The following is a 22,503-nucleotide window of genomic DNA, read 5'->3' as shown; positions in this document are numbered from 1 at the left end:
AATCCAGGGAATTATAGACCTGTGAGCTTGACGTCAGTGGTAGGTAAACTGTTGGAGAAGATACTGAGGGATAGGATCTATTCACATGTGGAAGAAAATAGACTTATCAGTGATAGGCAGCTTGGTTTTGTGCAGGGAAGGTCATGTCTTACAAACCTAATAGAATTATTTGAGGAAGTGACAAAGTTAATTGATGAGGGAAGGGCTGTAGATGTCATATACATGGACTTCAGTAAGGTGTTTGATAAAGTTTCCCATGGCAGGTTGATGGAAAAAGTGAAGTTGCATGAGGTTCAGGGTGTACTAGCTAGATGGATAAAGAACTGGCTGGGCAACAGGAGAGAGAGAAAGTAGTGGTGGAAGGGAGTGTCTCAAATGGAGAAAGATGACTAGTGGTATTCCACAGGGATCAGTGCTCGGACCACTGTTGTTTGTGATATACACAAATGATCTGGACGAAGTGTAGGTGGTCTGATTAGCAAGTCTGCAGATGATACTAAGATTGGTGGAGTTGTAGATAGCATGGGGACTGTCAGAGAATACAACAAAATATAGACAGATTGGAGAGTTGGGCAGAGAAATGGCAGATGGAGTTCAATCCAGGCAAACGCGAGGTGATGCATTTTGGAAGATCCAATTCAAGAGCGGACTATACGGTCAATGGAAGAGTCCTGGGGAAAATTGATGTGCAGAGAGATCTGGGTGTTCAGGTCCATTGTACCCTGAAGGTGGCAACGCAGGTTGATAGAGTGGTCAAGAAGGCATACGGCATGCTTGTCTTCATCGGACGGGGTATTGAGTACAAGAGTTGGCAGGTCATGTTACAGTTGTATAAGACTTTGGTTCGGCCATGTCTGGAATCCTGCGTACAGTTCTGGTCGCCATATTACCAGAAGGATGTGGATGCCTTGGAAAGGGTGCAGAGGAGGTTCACCAGGATGTTGCCTGGTATGGAGGGTGCTAGCTATGGAGAAATGTTGAGTAGATTAGGATTGTTGTCGTTGGAAAGATGGAGGTTGAGGGGGGACCTGATTGGGGTCTACAAAATTGAGAGGTATGGACAGGGTGGATAGCAACGAGTTTTTTCCAAGAGTGGGGCGTCAATTAGAGGGGTTACAATTTCAAGGTGAGAGGGGTAAAGTTTAAGGGAGATGTGCATGGAAAGTTTTTTTGTGCAGAGGATGGTGGTAGAGGCGGGCACGATAGCATCAGTTAAGATGCATCTAGACAGATATATGAACGAGTGGGGAATAAAGGGAAGTAGATCCGTGGAAAATAGGTAACGGGTTTAGATAAAGGATTCGGATCGGCGCAGGCTGGGAGGGCTGAAGGGCCTGTTCCTGTGCTGTAATTTCCTTTGTTCTTGTTCTTTGTTCTAAATGGGAAGCGGAGTTGGGAATGGAGATCAATTGGGGAGTATGGAGTGAGGCACTGCGAAGGGTAAACGGGACCTCCTCTTGTGCAAGGATGAGCCTCATACAGTTTAAGGTGGTGCACAGGGTGCATACCAGATGGAACATACCTCTTCATTCACCTGAGGAAGGAACAGTGCTCCGAAAGCTAGTGTTTGAAACAAACCTGTTGGACCTTAACCTGGTGTTGTAAGACTTCTTACTGACTTCCTGCAGTTAGAGAAGATAAAGTATGAGTTAAGGGGCTCAGCACGGGAGTTTGAGAAAAGGTGGGGGATGTTTGTGACCATGTTTGTCATTGGGGGAGGGGGGGGGGGGTGAAAAAGGAGAAAAATCTGTACAAACTATATTGTTGGTTATTGGGAAGAATGAACACTGATAAAATCACGTCAATTATACAATTTCCAGGGGGCAGCATGGTGGCACAGTGGGTAGCACTGCTGCCTGATGGCACCAAAGTCCCAGGTTCGATCACGGCTCTGGGTCACTGTCTGTGTAGAGTTTGCACAGGCTAGGTGGATTGGCCACAGTAAATTGTCCCTTAATTGGGAAAAATAAATTGGGTACTCTAACATTTTAAAAAAAGGTATAATTTCCAAAAATCAGCCCACCCCAGTTGGACTCCATCCAATCCCTGAAGCTGTCGTGTTCAAACCTATCCAATAAAATTGTGATCAACCCATGATTGAGCCTCATCCTGTCACCTGTTGTTTACCATAGGTTTTACGTCCATTTTAAGTTGTTTTCCCATCCTAATATCCTGCCAATCATTGTTCATTAGAGACAGGATGGCAGATCTGGCATCCTCTTTACTCCATGGATTGTTTCGAGGATATTTGGGGCCACTGATAAAACGTGTTTACATCCACTATGTAATCTGCTCACCATGCATCTCCTGTGTCTCAAAAATATGGCCAAGTTAGCTAGCCTAAACCCATCATGCATTGTGGTCATTGCTTGCAGTTAGAGTTTACATGATTATCACTGCTATGCCCTAAAATACAGGTTTAATGGTTAATCATGATTACCCGGTACACTTTCTATAATTAATCTCAATCCTTAATAAACTAACTTATGTAAAACTACTCTAGTGGTATCCTCGCTATTCAGTTTTAAGAGCTCTCATCACTGGGCAACCCCTTCACAAACTGTACTCTGTTGGACGTTAGATTTTTAAAATTCTTCAAAATGTAACTTAGCACGTTCATGGAAGAACATACACCCATTGACTGGAACCTCTAGATTTTTGCATAAACTCCCAAAGTTGCTGTCTGTTTCAATAGAAGAAATAACAGTGAGCATTGAACTACCTTAGCAAAGTCTGGGTCATTTCCTTTTACAGATGCACCTTCCAGAAATGCACAGTCGGCCTTAATAAATCATATGTGGACGTCTAGAATGAGCCTTGAATTCATAAATTTTGTACTCTATTGAGAGTGGTATTTATTGGGGGGCTACAAACCAGCTAATATGTTCTTTCAAGAAAACGGGGAAGACAGTTCAAAAATCTGACACAACCGAGGAATAATTTTGTACTAAAAGTGTTAAATTTTGGAAGCAGTTACCCATGTATGCTATTTTCATGTTTGAAAAGATTGTTTCTCTTCCTACCTGCTTTTGTTTGTTTAGTTTAAAGATGTCTAATTAATGTTTTTTTTCTCATTAGTGCCGATGCACCTGCTCCAATTTCCATGATGGAAGAAACTCGGGGTAATGGGGTGATGCGAACGGTAAGTTTTCCATTGAGTATAGAACAGTATAAATGAGGTGCAGGAATAATTGTGTATCTTTGGAGGAAGAAAGGATTAAGGCACGTGGCAGTTCGGTGGGGTGTTCTGTTCATGTACAAAATAAAGATGGATTGGTGGGATGAAAGACCCTTTCCTGCTCTTGAGTTCCTGCAACAAGTTATGTAGTCACAAAACAAGAGAAACCAGGGTTGTTCATCTGTTTCAGGCCATTGCTATTTCGGCTGAGGGATATTTCCGTGGGGATCTCTTCTCTTAGTTCTTCTGTCCCTCATTCAGTTCCTACCAGTATAACATGACTGATTTAATGTCCGTGTTTTCTGGATTTTTTGACCATATTTCCATGGGCAACATAATTTTTTTTTATTCATGTACCGAATGTGGGCATCACTGACTTGGCGAACATTTATTGCCCATTCCTACTTGCCTTTCAGAAGGTGGTAATGATCTGCTGCCTTGAACCACTGTGGGTACACCCACAGTGCTATTAGGGAAGGAATTTCACAATTCTGACCCCGTGACAGTGAAGGAGCAGCGATATATTTCCAAGTCAGTGTGGTGAGTGTCTTGGAGGGGAATCTCCAGATGGTGGGGATCCCAGTTATCTGCTGCTCTTGTCCTTCTAGATGGTAGTGGTTGTGGGTTTGGAAGGTGGTGTCTAAGGAACTTTGGTGCATCTTGTAGATGGTACACACGGCTGCCGCTGTTCGTTGGTGGTGGAGAGTTTGAATGTTTGTGGAAGGGGAGCAATCAAGTGGGCTGCTTTGTGCTGGATGGTGTCAAGCTTCTTGAGAGTTGTTGGAGCTGCACTCATCCAGGCAAGTGGAGACTATTCCATCATATTCCTGACTCATGTCTTGTAGATGTTGGTCAGGCTTTTTGGGGGGGGGGGGGGGGGGGGGGGGGCGTCGAGTTACTCATTGCAGGATTCCTCGCCTTTGACCTGGTATTGTAGCCACAGTCTGGCTAGTCCAGTTCAGCTTTTGCTTAATTATAACCCCCAACATGTTGATAATGGGAGATTCAATGATGGTAATGCCATTGAATGTCATGGGGCAATGATTAGATCCTCTCTTGTTGGCGATGGTCATTGCCTGGCACTTGTGTGGCACAAATGCTACTTGCGACTTGTCAGCCGAAGGTTGAATATTGTCCAGGTCTAGCAGCACACATTCTCATTTATGACCTTATGATGGAAGAAGGTCATTACTGAAGCAACTGAAGATGGTTGGACCCAGGACACTACCCTGAGTAACTCCTGCAATGATGTACTGGAACTGAGATGATTTACCACTAACCCCTAGCCGTCTTCGTTTGCCAGGTAAGACTCCAACCAGCAGAGTTTTCCTTCTGATTCCCATTTCCTCCAGTTTCGCTAGGGCTCCAGATGTGCTGGGCTTCTCCATCCGAGGATGGGAATATTTGTGAAGCCTCCTCGTCCAATGAGATGCTTTTTTCTTTTTTTTTTAAATTTAGAGTACCCAATTCATTTTTCCAATTAAGGGGCAATTTAGCATGGCCAATCCACCTAGCCTGCACATCTTTGGGTTGTGAGGGCGAAACCCACGCAAATACGGGGAGCATGTGCAAACTCCACACGGACAGTGACCCTGAGCCGGGATCGAAGCTGGGACCTCTGCTCTGTGAGCCAGCAGCGCTAACCCACTGTGCCACCGTGCTGCCCTTCCAGTGAGTTGTTTAATTGTCCACCACCATTCACGGCTGGATGTGGCAGGACTTCAGAGTGTATATCTGATGTGTTCGTTGTGGAATTGCTTACAAGTAGTCCTGAGTTAATTAAAAATTTGTTTTTAATGTTGCGGCTGATGTTAAGAGTTAAGTTAACAGGGAAACATTGATGGGACAATACGCTGAATTGCAGTGTGTCTGAACTGGCATCTTGGTGACAAATGAAGAGTAATTTGACTGCCCAACCATTCACATTTGCTTTTGAGGCAATCCTATTCCTTGAACTTCATCAGGGTGGTTGCCCTGTTCGGTTGATGGATTTAAAAAAAAAAACAAATTTAGTGTACCCAATTCATTTTTTCCAATTAAGGGGCAATTTAGCATGGCCAATCCACCTACCTTGCACATCTTTGGGTTGTGGGGGCGAAACCCACGCAAACACGGGGAGAATGTGCAAATTCCACACGGACAGTGACCCAGAGCTGGGATCGAACCTGGCACTTCAGTGCCGTGAGACTGCAGTGCTACCACTGCGCCACCATGCTGCCCTGGGTTGGTGGATTTTGACAGGAGGCTAGTTGATTTTTCGACTGTCAACGAGGGCAGCCATCGATGAGATTGGCGGCAAGACGGCATGGAATAGTCAAGGCAGCATTTAACTATATATGGCATCACGGAGCCCTGATAAAGCTGAAGTCAATGGGAATTGAGGGAAATTCCGCTGGTTGGAGTCATACCTGGCACAAAGGAAGATGGTTGTGGTGATTGGAGGTAAATCATCTCCGTTCCAGTCTCAGATCACCACTGCACAAGTTCCTTGGGCGAGTAAAAAAGCCCGACCATCTTCAGCTGCTTCATCAATGACCGTCCATCATGAGGTCAGAAGTGGGGATGTTCACTGGTGACTGCTCAGATATTTAGCACCACTTGACAACTGCGATACAATCCTTATCCAAATGCAGCAAGACCTGGACAATATCCAAGCTTGGCCTGACAAGTAACATTTGCACCACGCAATTACTGTGTCCAGCGAGGGGATTTAACCATCACCCCATAACATTCACCCAGAGGACTTTGGGATTTTCCTGTGACCCTACCACCTCCAGTTCCATATGCTGAAGAGGGTGCTACTGCCACACAGCAGGACTCCAAAAGCAGCCCAGGGCCTCCAGGTAGCGGCCCTCCATAAGGCAACGGCCAAGATCGTCACAGGGTGCAGACTGCCTCCACTTCTGCTGTGGATGTCTGGAATGCACTCAGCTAGGAAAGTCAAGAAGATGAGGCATGGTGGTATACTTGCTGGACTAGTAATCCAGAGACCCAGGAGAATGATCTGGGGGCCAGGGTTCGAATCCCACCCTGACAGGTGGTGGAATTTAAGCTCAAGGAAATATTTGGAAGTAAAAGTCCAATGATGACCATGAAACTATTGTCAATTGTTGTAAAAACCCATCTGGTTCACTAATGTCCTTTAGGGAAGAAAATCTGCCATCCTTACCTGGTCTGGCCTACATGTGACTTCAGACCCCACAGCAGTGTGGTAATGCCCTGTGAAATAGCCTAGCAAGCCACTTGGTTGTAACCACTATGAAAATACAAATAGTAATGAAACTGGACAGACCACCCGGCATCGACCCAGGCACCGGGAATGACCACGCCAAACCCAGTCCTGTCGACCGTGCAAAGTCTTCCTTACTAACATCAGGTGGCTTGTGCCTAAATTGGGAGAGCAGTCTCACAGGCAAGTCAAGAAACAGGCTGGCATTGTCATACTCGCAGAATCATAACTCCCAGACACCATGATCACCATTCCCGGGTATGTCCTATCGGCAAGACACACCAGGTAGAGGAACAGGGTATAAAGTTGGGAAGGAAGTCCTCAACATCGAAACAGGACTCCATGAAGTCTCATGACTTCCGGTTAAACATGGGCAGGGAAACTGATCCACCATCAGCTGATGAATCCATACTCCTCCATGTTGAACACCACTTGGAGAAATCATTGAGGGTGGCAAGGGCACAGAATATGCTCTGGGTGGGGGACTTCAATGTCCATCACCAAGAGTGGCTCGTTAATACCACCACAGGCAGAGCTGGCCGGGTCCTAAAGGACATGCTGCAGGACTGGGACTGCAGCAGGTGGTGAGGGAAGCAACAAGAGAATAGCAAAATTGACCTCATCCTCACCAACCTGCCTGCTGCAGACGCATCTGTCCATGACAGTATCGGTGGAAGTGACCACCGCACAAGTCTTGGAGACAAAGTCCCGTCCTCACACTGAGGTACCCTCCATAGTGTTGTGTGGCACCACCGCCATGCTAAATGGGACAGACTTTGAACAGAACTAGCAACTCAGACTGAGGATCCATGAGGTGCTGTGGGCCATAAGCAGCAGAATTGTATTCAACCACAATCTGCAATCTCATAGCCCGGCATATCCCCCATTACTTACCATTACCACCAAGCCAGGAATTAACCCTGGATGAAGGAATTAGTGCAGGAGGGCATGCCAGGAGCAATATCAGGCATGCCAAAAATTAAGGTTACAATCTGGTGAAGATGCGTGATTGCTCAATTAACACATCAGATTGAAGCTCTGCAGCCCTGCCGCACCCAGCATTGAATGGTGTTGGACAATTAAATAACTCACTGGAGGAGGCTCCACAAATATCCCCATCTGTGATGGAGGAGTCCAGCACATATATGCAAAAGATAAGGTTGAGGCATTCGCAACAGTCTTCAGCCAGAAGTGCCGTGTGGATGATCCACCTCCATCAGAGGTCCCCAGCATCACAGATGTCAGTCTTCAGCCAATATGATTCACTCCACGTGATATCAATAAATGGCTGAAGGCACTGGATATTGCTAAGGCTATGGACCCTGACAATATTTTGGCAATAGTACTGAAGACTTGTGCTCCAGAACTTGCTGCAACCCTAGCCAAGCTGCTTCCGTGCAGCTACAACACTGGCAACTACCCAGCAATGTGTAAAATTGCCCAAGTGTGTCCTGTACACTAGAAACAGGACAAATCCAACCCAGCCAATTACCACCCTATCCGTCTACTCTTCATTGTCAGCAAAGTGATGGAAGGAGTCATAAACAGTGCTCCAAGCGACCCTTACTCAGCAGTAACCTGCTCACGGATGCTCAGTTTGGGTTCTGCCAGGGTCACTCCGCTCCTGTCCTCATTACAGCCTTGGTTCAAGCTTGAACAAAAGAGCTGAATACCAGAGGTGAAGTGAGAGGGATTGCCCTTGACATCAAGGCAGCATTTGACTGAATATGGCATCAAGGAGCTCTAGCTGAACTGGAGTCATTGGGAATCAGCAGGAGAAAGCTCAACTGGTGGGAGTCGAACAAACATCACACCAAGGAAGATGGTTGTGCTGGTTGGAGGTCAATCATCACTGCAAGGCATTCCTCAGGGTAGTGTCCGAGACCAAACCATCTTCAGCTGCTTCAGCAATGACGTCCCTTCCAAAATCAGGTCACCAGTGGGGATGTTCACAGATGACTGCACAATGTTCAGCACCATTTGTGATTCCTCATAAAATGGAGCAGTCCATGTCCAAATGCAGCAAGAAGTCTTACAACACCAGGTTAAAGTCCAACAGGTTTGTTTCAAACACGAGCTTTCGGAGCACGGCTCCTTCTTCAGGTGAATGGAAAGGCTTGTTCCAGAAATGTTTATATAGACACAGTCAGAGATGCCCCGGAATGCGAGCACCTGCAGGCAATCAAATCATCAAAGATGCAGAGAGAGAGGTAACTCCAGGTTAAAGAGGTGTGAATTGTCCCAAGCCAGTTCAGTCGGTAGGCCTCTGCAAGTCCAGGCTTGTTGGTGGGGGCCGAATGTAATGCGACATGAATCCCAGATCCCGGTTGAGTCCGCATTCATGCGTGCGGAACTTAGCTATAAGTTTTTGCTCAGCAATTTTGCGTTGTCGCGTCTCCTGAAGGCCTCCTTGTAGAATGCTGACCCGGAGATCAGAGGCTGAATGTCCTTGACTGCTGAAGTGTTCCCCAACTGGAAGGGAACAGTCCTGCCTGTTGATAGTCGCACGATGCCCGTTTATTCGTTGTCGCAGTGTCTGCATGGTCTCGCCAATGTACCACGCTTCGGGACATCCTTTCCTGCAGCGTATGAGGTAGACTACATTGGTCGAGTCGCACGAGTATGCGCCGCGTACCTGGTGGGTGGTGTTTCCACGTGTAATGGTGGTGTCCATGTCGATGATCTGGCATGTCTTGCAGAGATTACCCTGGCAGGGTTTTGTGGTGTTGTGGTTGCTGTTCTGAAGGCTGGGTAATTTGCTGCAAACAATGGTTTGTTTGAGGTTGCGCGGTTGTTTGAAGGCCAGTAGTGGGGGTGTGGGGATGACCTTGGCAAGATGTCCATCCTCGCTGATGATGTGTTGGAGGCTGCGAAGAAGATGTCGTAGTTTCTCCGCCCCAGGAAAGTACTGGACGACGAAGGGTACTCTGTCAGTGGTGTCCCGTGTTTGTCTTCTGAGGAGGTCGGTGCGGTTTTTTGCTGTGGCGCGGTGGAACTGTCGATCAATGAGTCGAGCGCCATATCCCGTTCGTACGAGGGCATCTTTCAGCATCTGTAGGTGTCTGTTGCGCTCCTCCTTGTCTGAGCAGATCCTGTGTATACGGAGGGCTTGTCCATAGGGGATGGCTTCTTTAATGTGTTTCGGGTGAAAGCTGGAGAAGTGGAGCATCGTGAGATTATCTGTGGGCTTGCGGTAAAGCGAGGTGCTGAGGTGACCGTCCTTGATGGAGACGAGTGTGTCCAAGAATGGAACTGAATCTGGAGAATAGTCCATGGTGAGTTTGATGGTGGGATGGAACTTATTGATGTCATCGTGTAGTCGTTTCAGTGATGTCTTGCCGTGGGTCCAAAGGAAAAAAATGTCATCGATGTATCTGGTGTATAGCATCGGTTGAAAGTCCTGTGTGGTGAGGAAGTCCTGTTCAAACTTGTGCATGAAGATGTTGGCATATTGAGGTGCAAATTTGGTCCCCATGGCTGTTCCGTGCGTCTGGATGAAGAATTTGTTGTCGAAGGTGAAGACGTTGTGGTCTAGAATGAAACGGATGAGTTGCAGAGTTAAGACTTCTTACTGTGCTCACCCCAGTCCAACGCCGGCATCTCCACATCAAATGCAGCAAGACATGGACAATATCCAGGCTTGGGTTGACAAGTGGCAGGCAGTAACCATCTCCTACAAGAGAGGATCTAACCACCGCCCCATGGCATTCAATGGCATTACTGTCGCTGAATCCCCGCACAATCAAATTCTGGGGGGTACCATTGAGCAGAAACAACTGGACGACCCATACTAATAGTATGGTTACCAGGGCACGCCAAAAATTAGGAATCCCACTGCGAGTAACTCCGCTCTGACCCCTCCTGAGTGCAGCTCCAATAACACTCTAGAAGCTTGACATCATCCAGGACAAAAAGCCCGCTTGATTTCTTCCACTTCCAGAAACATCCAAACCCTCCATCACTGATGAACAGTGGCAGCTGTGTGTACCATCTACAAGATGTGCTGTAGTAGCACACCAAGAACAGTACTTTGCAAACCCACGCCCACTATCATCTAGAAGCACAAGAGTAGCAGATACCTGCGAACACCACCACCTGGAGGTTCCCCTCCAAGTCACTCACCACACTGATTTGGAAATATATCACCATTCCTTCACTGTCACTGGGGCAACATCGTGGGATATAGCACTATGGGTGTACCTACGCTTTGGACTGCAGCTCATCACCTTCTGAAGGACAACTAGGGATAGGCAATAAATGCTGGCTTAACCACCTCCCACGTCTGTAGAAAAGTTGCACAACATGAGCACAGGTGTTAATCACCTGTATAACATTTACCAATGTAAATACACTCATCATGTCTCCTTGTCTGTGGCTCCTAATTATGATGAGATGTGTTTGTGTCAATCAGGGGTGAAACATTTGGTTCCTGCACAAAATGACATTTGCTGTGCATAACCCTCTGACCACAGTGATTGTCCTGTCCCAAAGCCACTGCCCACATCAGTGATGTCTGCACCATTAGGTGTATTATGTTTCAAGAATATCATTCCCTAGCGTTGTTGGATCACATGCTGTTATGTGTGCTCTGAGCACCTTCGAGGCAGGGCTGACCATCTGCCTTGGCTTGATTCTTGTCAGATGGAGGTGTAATACTGAAGAGGGCGGGTGCTTATGCAGCAAAACAATAGAGTACTTTTGAAATTCATGTGCCCACTGTATTCCATCATGGTCTGCATGAGATTAGACTCTGCACATTGTGCGAGTGCGCTGACCTCTGCCATTCTGCTGCCAGAGACTCCCAGTTACTATCTTGTGCTCTTGGGAGAATCCTCACTGCATCTGATCATCCTTCTTGTGGCATTTTGCAGCTAAAGGTCCTTTAGTGCACCGGCCTTGTCTGGACAGATCAGTTTGTTATGATTGCAGATATTGAGAAACTGGAAAGCCCTTGTGGTTCACATACTGGGCTGCTTGTTGTCACAAAGATCTTGGATCCTCTTGAGTACAGTAGGAACTGCTTGAGCGCCGTAAATGGCACCCAGCGCCTGTGGAAAACGACAAATCTCAGCGAATCGCAGTGCTCTTGCATCCTGGCTCGTCTGATCCTGGTCGAAATTGACAAAAGCTTTTTTTTAAAAAAAAAATTATTTTAATTCTCCTGTTTCACATTTTCTCCCAAATTTACACCCACCAACAATAAATAATAATCAGTAACGAATGCAATGAGAGTCTACGGGGGCGGGGGGAGAGATCAGATCCCCGTAGACTCACAATGGGAAGCGCATGCATAGATTTTAAAATAAATTTAGAAGTGCTACTTTCTTACTTTAACTTGTATTTAACTTATGGTAGCATAATGTAATAATTCTGCAGTCAACTAAAGTAAGTTCTTATCAGGACTCTGATCGAAGGTTTTATCCAACGCTTCCGGTCCAAAAAAAAAAAGTTGCAGAGCCAATATGCAGCAGTGGCTGCAGGTTTGATTGCTATAATAAACTGACAGCATCAATTTCTCCTGGTCCTTGAAACTATATGAATAGAATCTGCATAACCCACCACCTAGTTCCCTTAGTTCATATTAGGAAACGCACAGAAACTTACCAGGAACGCTGCTCCTCTCTCACTGAATCTCCCTCCAATCAGCCGGCAGTGTCAATTTCAGCGGCCGGCTCACTTTGATCCGGAGAGGGAAGCTGACAGTTGGGGTCTATAAGCACTCCAGTCGTATATCGCGGACCGCGGTATTGCGGAGCGCAGTATAACGGGGGACTACTGTAGTAATATAATAACTTCGGGAAGCCTAACCCCACTGCCTGCCGTCCTCTCTGCAGGACCACCTTCCTAACCCTGGCTACCTTCTGCCACCCCACCCCAAATAAACAACATAATCAGCTTACCCACTTCCTTATAAAAAGCCTTTGGCAAAAGGACTGGCAGGCACCGAAATAAAAATAAAAATTGTGGCAGCACATTTGTTTTAATCCGACCTGCCAGTGACAGAAGGATACTCTCCCACCTTTCCAAATCCGCATTCACCCTCCCCACCAAGCCAGTACAATTGTATCTACGGAGCCTCCTCAGTCCCGTGCCACCTGCACCCCCAAATACATGAAGGTGGATTGCTGCCCTGCAGAATGGCAGTCCCCCCACTCCTGGCCAGGTCACCATAAAGTATTCCCTCTTTTCCAGGTTCAATTTGTGTCCTGAAAAAGATCCAAAAGCTCGGAAAAGTTCCATAGGGGCTGGTTTAGCACAGGGCTAAATCGCTGGCTTTGAAAGCAGACCCAGGCAAGCCAGCAGCACGGTTCAATTCCCGTACCAGCCTCCCCGAACAGGCGCCGGATTGTGGTGACTATGGGCTTTTAACAGTAACTTCATTTGAAGCCTACTTGTGACATTAAGCGATTTTTCATTTTCATAATGCTCCCCATCGATGCACTCGGCTCTGATATATACAATAAATCGTCTGCACACAGAGACATCCTCTGTGTCCCCCCTGCCCCGTACTATTCCCTTCCATAGTTCCGAACTCATTAAAGCAATGGCCAAAGACTTTGGCCATTGCAGGGAGAACATAGGACACCCCTTCCTGGTCCCCCAGTGCAGAGCAAAGTATCCCGAACTCGTATTGTTTGTGCGGGCACTCGCCCTCGGTTTGTGCGGGCACTCGCCCTCGGTTCCTTATAAATAGCCCCCCCCCCCCCACCTCAAACAAACACCTCCCCGGAATCACCCCCATTCACTTCCTCTCAAAAACAACTCGCACAGTAGCGACCCCCTCTCCCCACTTTTACCTTTGGCTACTCTACTGTGTTCTATTCCCTCATCTTTGACACAGGTAAGGGTAATACCTACCTCCAAGTCTGAAAGGTTAGGTTGAGCTATGAAACCTACTGCTGAGGGAAGAAACCGCTTTGGCAAGAGATCCTTGCAAGCACTGTGTGCACTCAGCTCCAACGTCTCCTTGAAGCTCAGGTTGTTGGGCGTTTGCCTTCCATTGACCGTTGTAAATCACACCATTCTCAAGTCATGCTGATGTGGGATTTAATTTTGACTCTGTGTGTTTCCAGTGTGTGGCCTCGATAACAAGATGCTAATTTATTAAAATTAACTTCCTGCATTCAACAGCAGCCTGCCGTTGACAGGAAGGGTAGAAGCAGTCACATCCTGGATTTAAAGCGCCACGAAACTCAACCAGGGCCTTATTGTGAGATTCTCCAATCTACCATTGAACATGCCCGTCACCGTCGGCCACCAAAGATCCCAGCCTATTATATATACTGCCAGATGCTAGGATTGGATTTTCGGACTAAAATCTAAAAGAAGTCCTTTTTTTTGTGGTTTTTGTTTTGTAAAAATGGCTTAGGCTTACCTTTATTATGAAATTACTGTTATTATGAAATTAATAATTTTTATTTGGTAACAAATATTAATAGTTAACCCTTGAAACATACTAATTGGGTATCTACTTTTTTTATTGTATTTACAAAAGTCTGATGCGAAGTTCTGTGCAATGCAAAAATCTTCATTGTTCTGATCTATACATAAACAATTAACGTTAGTTCAGGGAGTCCTGTTCCTATCTGCTTTCTTCAGTATTATATCAGTGGCCTTATAGAATTGCTGCAGTTGCCCTGTTGCCTGATGTTTTGAAACCTAAAAGCACAGTAAGGTAGAGCTTTGTGCTTTGAATATTTTGGTATCTTTTTCTGCTTCTTGTATATGTTAGCAATGGGCGACGGGAATGTTGTAGGTTTTAAAATGCCATGTTTGACATTCAATTTAGTTTTAAAAGCAATTGTTTTCTCGATGTTTAGAATCTTGCGCCCGAAGGGGAGGATGAAAGTGACAGCGATAGTGATGACGATGATGATGATGTTCAAGTAACCATTGGTGATATTAAAACTGGAGCACCACAGTACACGTAGGTCCCCATGTTTCTCCTATTTGTATTTAAATGTCTGTGTTCCTCGAGGTGAGTAATGCAGTCCTGGTTTACGTTGCATGAATGTGCCAGGATTGGTTCTGTTTACGATTGCATTTTCCTGAGCAGGCAGCTTCAAAGAAATTGTGTATAAAACAGGGCTATTTCATGCACTCTTGCACTAGTTTTCAACTAAAATGTTCTGGTCATTAGGATTTGGGTGAGGCTTAATTTCTTGCCCATCCGTAGTTACCTTGAGAAGATGGTGGGAATGGCTTTACTCCTTGAACTGCATTGTGAGCAAATATTGAATCCATGGTCAGGTGTGGTGAATGTTAGAAATTGTCGTATTCTTTTGGCAGTCATGTTATTAAAACCTGGGTTAAGATGCAAACAGACCGTATGACTGCTGGAGCAGTGACTTAAAGTGTCATAAAAGTGAGATAATTTGCAGTGAAATGTTCTGCCAATAGATCTTGAGAACCATTTACTTCTTAACAGATAGCTAGCTAGCTAATGGAATATTGTTTATGTTTGAAGGACCCCTGGGGTAAACATAATTTATGAGAAGTATTGTGTTTGGTCCTGGTTAAACAGGTCGAGGGACATCCTGTTGGAAAAGACTACATAATGCCTTCTGCTTTGGGTACAGATATTGTAGTTAATGGACGTAGCCAGGTCTGTCTGAAAAGTCAAGTTCATCCTAGAATTCTCCTCTGAACATAGCTGTTTCAGTTTGGTCCTAAAATGTTTTCTCTCAAAGATTCTGCACAGAGAAAAGGAAGGAGAAACCTGGTGGCTACCGTTATTCATGTGGTACTTGTAATATGTTGCTTTGCTAAATTGGAATCTAGAGACGGGTCTAGGAACTAAGTTAAGGTTTTCCCTTTTATTTAAGAGCTGTTGTAACTGTAAAGCTATTGTGGTGAATTCTGTGTTTAAATTAAAGTTTGTTTTAACGTTAAAAAAAATAGGAGCAGCGCGGTAGCAAACGTGGATAGCACTGTGGCTTCACAGCGCCAGGGTCTCAGGTTCGATTCCCTGCTGGGTCACTGTCTGTGCGGAGTCTGCACGTTCTCCCCGTGGCTGCGTCCGTTTCCTCTGGGTGCTCTGGTTTCCTCCCACAGCCCAAAGATGTGTGGGTTAGGTGGATTGGCCATGCTAAATTGCCCTTAGTGTCCAGAAAAGGTTAGGAGGGGTTATGGGGATAGGGTGGAAGTGAGGGCTTAAGTTGATCGGTGCAGACTCGGTGGGCCCAATGGCCTCCTTCTGCACTGTATGTTCTATGTATCTATGTAAATACCACAGATGTCAGGTAGTGGCCATGGAGTGGGAGATCACAATTTGTTTGTTCCCGCTCAAGTATTTGAGTGCAAGAGGTGCAGGTGTACCTGTGGAAGGTTTTGCTTCTCTGGTGTGGCAGGTGGATGGATCCACGAACTAGGAGTGGCGCAAGAAGAAAAGAGTTGCTGGAACAGGAGAGCCTTTGTGGTAACCACTGTGATATCGTCCTGCCTACTGTGCTACCGTGCTGTCCACACAAGATGTTATCTCAAGTCCTGGCATGGGTTCCATCGAATCCCTACAATACAGAAGGTAGTATATTCGGCCCATCGAGTCTGCAACAATCCTCCAAAAGAGCAGCCCACTCCCTCGCACTATCTCTGTATCCCCATAACCCCACCTAACCTGCAAATCTTTAGACTGAGGAACCCCACGCAGACACTGGGAGAACATGCAAATGCCAAACACAATCACCCAAGACGGGAATCAATCCCGGGTTCCAGGCTCTGAGTCAGCAGTGCTAACCTCTGTGCTGTCCTTTCATCATTATTTTTAAAAAACTTTTCTAATTGAGGGGAAATTTAGTGAGGCTAACCCACCTACCCTGCACAGCTTTGGGGTGTGGGTGTGAGATCCACACCGACAGGGGGAGAATGTGCAAACTCCACACTGACCCGGGGCGGGATCAAACCCAGGTCCTCGGTGCTGTGAGGCAGCAGTGCTACCACTGCGCCACCATGCCGCCTAACCACCCCTTCATTATTGCAGGAATTGTTAATGTAGCTCATACGGAGGGCAGCACGGTGGCACAGTGGTGAGCATTGTTGTCTACGGCGCTGAGGACCTGGGTTCGAATCCCGGCCCTGGGTCACTGTCCGTGTGGAGTTTGCACATTCTCCCCGTGTCTGCGTGGGTTTCGCCCCCACAACCCAAAAGATGTGCAGGATAGGTGGATTGGCCAATCTAAATTGCCCCTTAATTGTAAAAAATAATTGGGTACACTAAATTAAAAAAAACATGTTGCTCATACGGCAATTGCATTGACAGCCTCGCTCCCAACCCTATGCCTAAATTAGAATTTGTGGTTACATTGATGACTAAATAATGGTCAAATTGTGATTCAGTGCCATCTTTCAAATTCTGATTGTATAAGCGCTTGCAGCTTTATTGGCCAGATTTGTCAGTTTAGGCTCATATTCAGAAAGAACTGACAAAATCTGTTCCTTCATTTGGTAAAGCAAAGTCCTAACACAGAGTAACCTATTCTACAAATAAGTACTTATTGATATGCAGTTAAGCTATCGCAGCTGTTGTTTACTTGGAAATGAGCTCCCGGGCGGCTACAAATAATTGTGGTCCTATGTGTGTAACTTTCATTGCAAACTTTACATTGAAACTCATAAACAGGAACTTTTAAAGTCCATTTATATGTGGAACTAAATATTTGCAGTGACAAAATTCAACTGAAGACTATTAAATGAGCAAGTGATCATCACTTAGCCATGTGAAATTAAGATTTTTCTGAATTGAATTATATTTTCTGTCCAATAGCTATGGTGTAACACCTGTGAATCTCAATATTAAGTCGTCAGGAAGACTTTATGGATCGGGTAAGAGATTTTAGCCATTATTTTCTCCCCGAGCTACTTGCCAATTACAGCCAAAATAAACTAGCTACTGAGCATTGCTTAAGAAAGGCTTGGCAAAGATCCTCATTCTTTGCTGTCCTCTACCACCCAGTGGAGAAGTACGTAGCCTCACAAGCCATTTTTCAATTGTGGTTGGTTATTGAGAAATCAGCACTCTGTCCCACATTTGAACTCTGGGAATTTTTGTATTTAAACTGATTTACTTTAGCTGTTGAACTTGTATATCCGAATATAAAAGAGATTTCTTTGTTGGTTTCATTAGCATTGTCGTATGGCATTTGTAAAACAGTAATTTGGAGTTTTCGAAGCCCCTTTTAGCATAATTTCAAAATGTTTGGGGATATTGAGGTAAATATAAAGACAAAAACGATGAAATTGTAGATTTATATTCAAGTACATCTTCAACAAAAATGTTCAAGATTCTATTTTCTACGGTTTTAGGAATAACAAAATGCTGGAAATTTATTTATTTTATTTTTTTTAAATAATTTTTATTGGAATTTTTTACAGAAAATATAACAACAAGTATAGCAAAAAGCAGTAATATGCAACTAACAGCCCCATAACACCCACAATTCCCCCCATACCGTAACATCACATGTATCACATTCCCCCACCCCCCCCCCAAACAAGAGAACTTAACCATAAATTAAAATTAGATAAATCAAATTTAAATAAAATAAGCTAACATAATCAACGTGTCCCCCCCCGGGTTGCTGCTGCTACTGTCCCAGTACCCTATCGTTGAGCCAGAAAGTCGAGGAAAGGTTGCCACCGTTTAAAGAACCCTTGCACCGATCCTCTCAGGGCGAATTTAACCTTCTCAAGCTTAATGAAGCCCGCCATGTCATTGATCCAGGTCTCCACGCTTGGGGGCCTCGCGTCCTTCCACTGCAGCAAAATCCTTCGCCGGGCTACTGGGGACGCAAAGGCCAGCACACCGGCCTCTTTCGCCTCCTGCACTGCCGGCTCTACCCCAACCCCAAAGATCGCGAGTCCCCATCCTGGCTTGACCCTGGATCCCACCACCCTTGACACCGTCCTCGCCACCCCCTTCCAGAACTCCTCCAATGCCGGGCATGCCCAGAACATATGGGCATGGTTCGCTGGACTCCCCGAGCACCTGGCGCACCTATCTTCACCCCCAAAGAACCTACTCATCCTCGTCCCAGTCATGTGGGCCCTATGCAGCACCTTGAATTGGATGAGGCTAAGCCGCGCACACGAGGAGGAAGAATTTACCCTCTCCAGGGCATCAGCCCATGTCCCGTCTTCGATCTGTTCCTCCAGTTCCCCCTCCCACTTCGTTTTCAGCTCCTCTACTGACGCCTCTTCCTTCTCCTGCATAAGCTTGTAGATATCGGATATCTTCCCCACCCCGACCCCCGAGAGCACCCTGTCACTCACCCCCTTCGCGGAGAGCGCAGGGAATCCCTCCACCTGCCGTCTAGCAAATGCCTTTACCTGCAGATATCTAAACATGTTTCCCGGCGGGAGCCCAAATTTCTCCTCCAACTCCCCCAGGCTCGCAAACCTTCCGTCGATAAACAGGTCCTTCAGCTGTCTAATGCCCGCTCTATACCATCCCCGAAATCCCCCATCCATGTTCCCCGGGACGAACCTATGGTTCCCCCTTAACGGAGCCTCCATCGAGCCCCCCACTTCTCCCCTATGTCGCCTCCCCTGCCCCCAAATCTTGAGGGTAGCCGCCACCACCGGACTCGTGGTATACCTCGTGGGAGGGAGCGGCCACGGCGCCGTTACCAGGGCCCCCAGGCTTGTATCCCCACAGGACGCTCTCTCCATCCGTTTCCATGCTGCCCCCTCCCCCTCCCATCACCCACTTCCGCACCATCGACACGTTGGCCGCCCAGTAGTACCCCGAGAGGTTGGGCAACGCCAGCCCCCCCCCCCCCCCATCCCTACTCCGCTCCAAGAAGACCCTCTTCACCCTCAGGGTGCCATGCGCCCAAACAAATCCCATGATGCTGCTGGTCACCCTTTTAAAAAAGGCCCTAGGGATAAAGATGGGCAAGCACTGGAAGAGGAACAAGAACCTCGGGAGAACCGTCATTTGACGGATTGCACTCTGCCCGCCAGCGATAGCGGCACCATGTCCCACCTTTTAAATTCCTCCTCCATCTGTTCCACTAGTCTTTTTTTTTTTAAATAATTTTTATTGAGAAATTTTGATTTTATACAACATTGACGCACCTTAGTAAAATACCGAAAATAACAATCATATACATTCGCCCCATCCCCATGAACAACCCAGCATTTTAACAACAACGCATATTAACACACTATAAAGTTACAGAATAAACACTACAATAATGCACCCCCCCCCCCCCCCCCCGGGTTGCTGCTGCTATTGACCCAGTTACCTATCTCTGAGCCAGGAAGTCCAAAAAAGGCTGCCATCGTTTATAGAACCCTTGTATTGATCCTCTCATGGCAAATTTGACCTTTTCCAATTTTATAAATCCCGCCATGTCACTGATCCAGGTCTCCACACTTGGGGGCCTTGCATCCTTCCATTGTAACAGAATCCTTCGACGGGCTACTAGGGACGCAAAGGCCAGCACACCGGCCTCTTTCGCCTCCTGCACTCCCGGCTCTACCGCAACTCCAAAAATCGCGAGTCCCCACCCTGGTTTGACCCTGGATCCAACCACCCTCGACACCGTCCCCGCCACCCCCTTCCAGAATTCTTCCAGTGCTGGGCATGCCCAGAACATATGGGCGTGGTTCGCAGGACTCCCCGAACATCTGGTGCACCTGTCCTCACCCCCGAAGAACCTACTCATCCTAGTCCCGGACATGTGGGCCCGGTGCAGCACCTTAAATTGGATGAGACTAAGCCTCGCACATGAGGAGGAAGAGTTGACTCTCTCCAAGGCATCCGCCCAAGTCCCGTCCTCTATCTGCTCCCCGAGTTCCTCCTCCCATTTAGCCTTCAGCTCCTCCACTGATGACTCCTCCACCTCCTGCATTACCTTATAGATGTCAGACACCTTCCCCTCTCCTACCCACACCCCCGAAAGCACTCTGTCCATCGCCCCCTGCGAGGGTAGCAAAGGGAATCCCTCTACCTGTCGCCTAGCAAACGCCTTTACCTGCAGGTATCTGAACATGTTCCCCTGGGGAAGGCCAAATTTATCTTCCAGTTCCCCCAGGCCCGCAAACCTCCCGCCAATAAACAGGTCCCTCAATTTGCTGATGCCCGCCCTTTGCCACCCCCTGAATCCCCCATCCGTGTTCCCCGGGATGAACCGATGGTTGCCACCCAGTGGAGCCTCCATCGAGCCCCCTGTTTCCCCCCGATGCCGTCTCCATTGTTCCCAGATTCTTAGGGTCGCCGCCACCACCGGGCTCGTGGTAAACCTCTTAGGGGAGAGCGGCAACGGTGCCGTTACCATGGCACCCAGGCTCGGACCTCTACATGACGCCATCTCCATTCTTTTCCACGCCGCCCCTCCCCCCTCCATCACCCATTTACGCACCATTGACACATTGGCTGCCCAATAGTACCCCAGAAGGTTGGGCAGTGGCAGCCCACCTCCATCCCTTCCTCGCTCCAGGAACACCCTCCTCACTCTCGGAGTCCCATGTGCCCACACAAAACTCAGAATACTGCTAGTCACTCTCCTAAAGAAGGCCCTGGGGATAAATATGGGCAGGCACTGAAAAAGGAACAAGAACCTCGGAAGCACTGTCATTTTGACGGACTGCACCCTCCCCCGCCAACGACAATGGCAGCATGTCCCACCTCCTGAACTCCTCCTCCATCTGATCTACCAGCCTGGTAAAGTTATGCTTGTGGAGAGTCCCCCAGTCCCTGGCCACTTGCACCCCCAGGTACCTAAAGCTCTCCCCTGCCCGCCTAAGCGGGAGCCTACCAATTCCTTCCTCCTGGTCTCCAGGGTGCACCACAAACACCTCGCTCTTGCCTAAGTTTAATTTATAACTTGAGAAGGTCCCAAACTCGGCTAGCAGCTCCATCACTCCCGGCATCCCTCCCACCGGGTCCGCCACATACAGTAACAGGTCGTCGGCATACAACGACACCCTATGTTCCTCTCCACCTCGCACCAAGCCTCTCCACCTCTCTGAATCTCTCAATGCCATCGCCAGCGGCTCGATTGCCAGTGCAAACAACAAGGGGGACAAGGGGCAACCCTGCCTGGTCCCTCGGTAAAGCCGGAAGTACTCCGACCTCCTCCTATTCGTAGCCACGCACGCCATCGGGGCCTCCTATAACAGCCTTACCCATCTAATGAACCCTTCACCAAATCCAAACCTCCCCAACACCTCCCATAGGTACCCCCACTCCACTCTATCGTAGGCCTTCTCCGCATCCAGTGCCACCACTATCTCTGCCTCCCCCTCAATCGCCGGCATCATAATGACATTCAACAATTTCCGCACATTCGTGTTCAGCTGCCTTCCCTTCACAAAACCTGTCTGGTCCTCGTGCACAACCCCTGGCACACAGTCCTCTATCCTGGTGGCCAGGATTTTTGCCAGCACCTTAGCGTCCACGTTGAGGAGAGATATGGGCCTGTATGAACCACACTGCTGGGGGTCCTTGTCCTTCTTTAAAATTAACGAGATCAGCGCCCGTGACATCGTCGGGGGCAAAGTCCCCCCCTCCCACGCTTCATTGAGTGTTCGCACCAGCAAGGGGCCCACTAGATCCACAAACTTTTTATAAAATTCCACCGGGAACCCATCCGGCCCCGGTGCCTTCCCTGACTGCATCTGCCCGATCCCCTTAACTAGCTCCTCCAGCTCAATCGGCGTCCCCAACCCCTCCACCTGCTCCTCCTGCACCTTCGGGAAAGAAAGCCCGTCAAGGAACCTCTCCATTCCCCTCCTCTCCCCCGTTGGCTCCGACCGGTACAGTTCCCCGTAAAAATCCTTGAAGACCTCATTCACCTCTACCCCCTTCCGCACCACATTCCCACTCTTATCTCTCACTCCAGCAATCTCCTTAGCCGCATCCCGCTTACGCAGCTGATGAGCCAGCATCCTACTCGCCTTTTCACCATGTTCGTACACTGCCCCTTGTGCCTTCCTCCACTGTGCCTCCGCCTTTCTTGTGGTCAGCAAATCAAATTTAGCCTGCAGGCTGCGCCTCTCCCCTAACAGTCCCTCCTCTGGTGCCTCTGCATACCTCCTGTCCACCTCCAGCATCTTTCCCACCAGTCTATCCCTCTCACTCCTTTCGCTCCTC

General features: G+C 47.6%; 1 protein-coding gene across 5 annotated transcripts in view; it reads left to right on the top strand.

Moving 5' to 3' along the window:
- Positions 1–22,503, top strand: part of fip1l1a (FIP1 like 1a (S. cerevisiae)) — a 127,391-nt gene that overhangs the window by 15,971 nt on the left and 88,917 nt on the right. For all 5 annotated transcript variants that reach the window (XM_038791180.1, XM_038791179.1, XM_038791177.1 and 2 more), the window contains exons 3-5: positions 3,079–3,142; positions 14,228–14,334; positions 17,170–17,228. In XM_038791180.1, the coding sequence (XP_038647108.1) occupies positions 3,079–3,142; positions 14,228–14,334; positions 17,170–17,228 (230 nt within the window). The remainder of the gene's footprint in view (positions 1–3,078; positions 3,143–14,227; positions 14,335–17,169; positions 17,229–22,503) is intronic.

Source organism: Scyliorhinus canicula, chromosome 3 (genome assembly GCF_902713615.1).
Source record: "Scyliorhinus canicula chromosome 3, sScyCan1.1, whole genome shotgun sequence".
Lineage (NCBI taxonomy): Eukaryota > Metazoa > Chordata > Chondrichthyes > Carcharhiniformes > Scyliorhinidae > Scyliorhinus > Scyliorhinus canicula.
The sequence above is the reverse complement of the archived record's forward strand: the minus strand, read 5'-3'. Positions and strand labels throughout refer to the sequence as shown.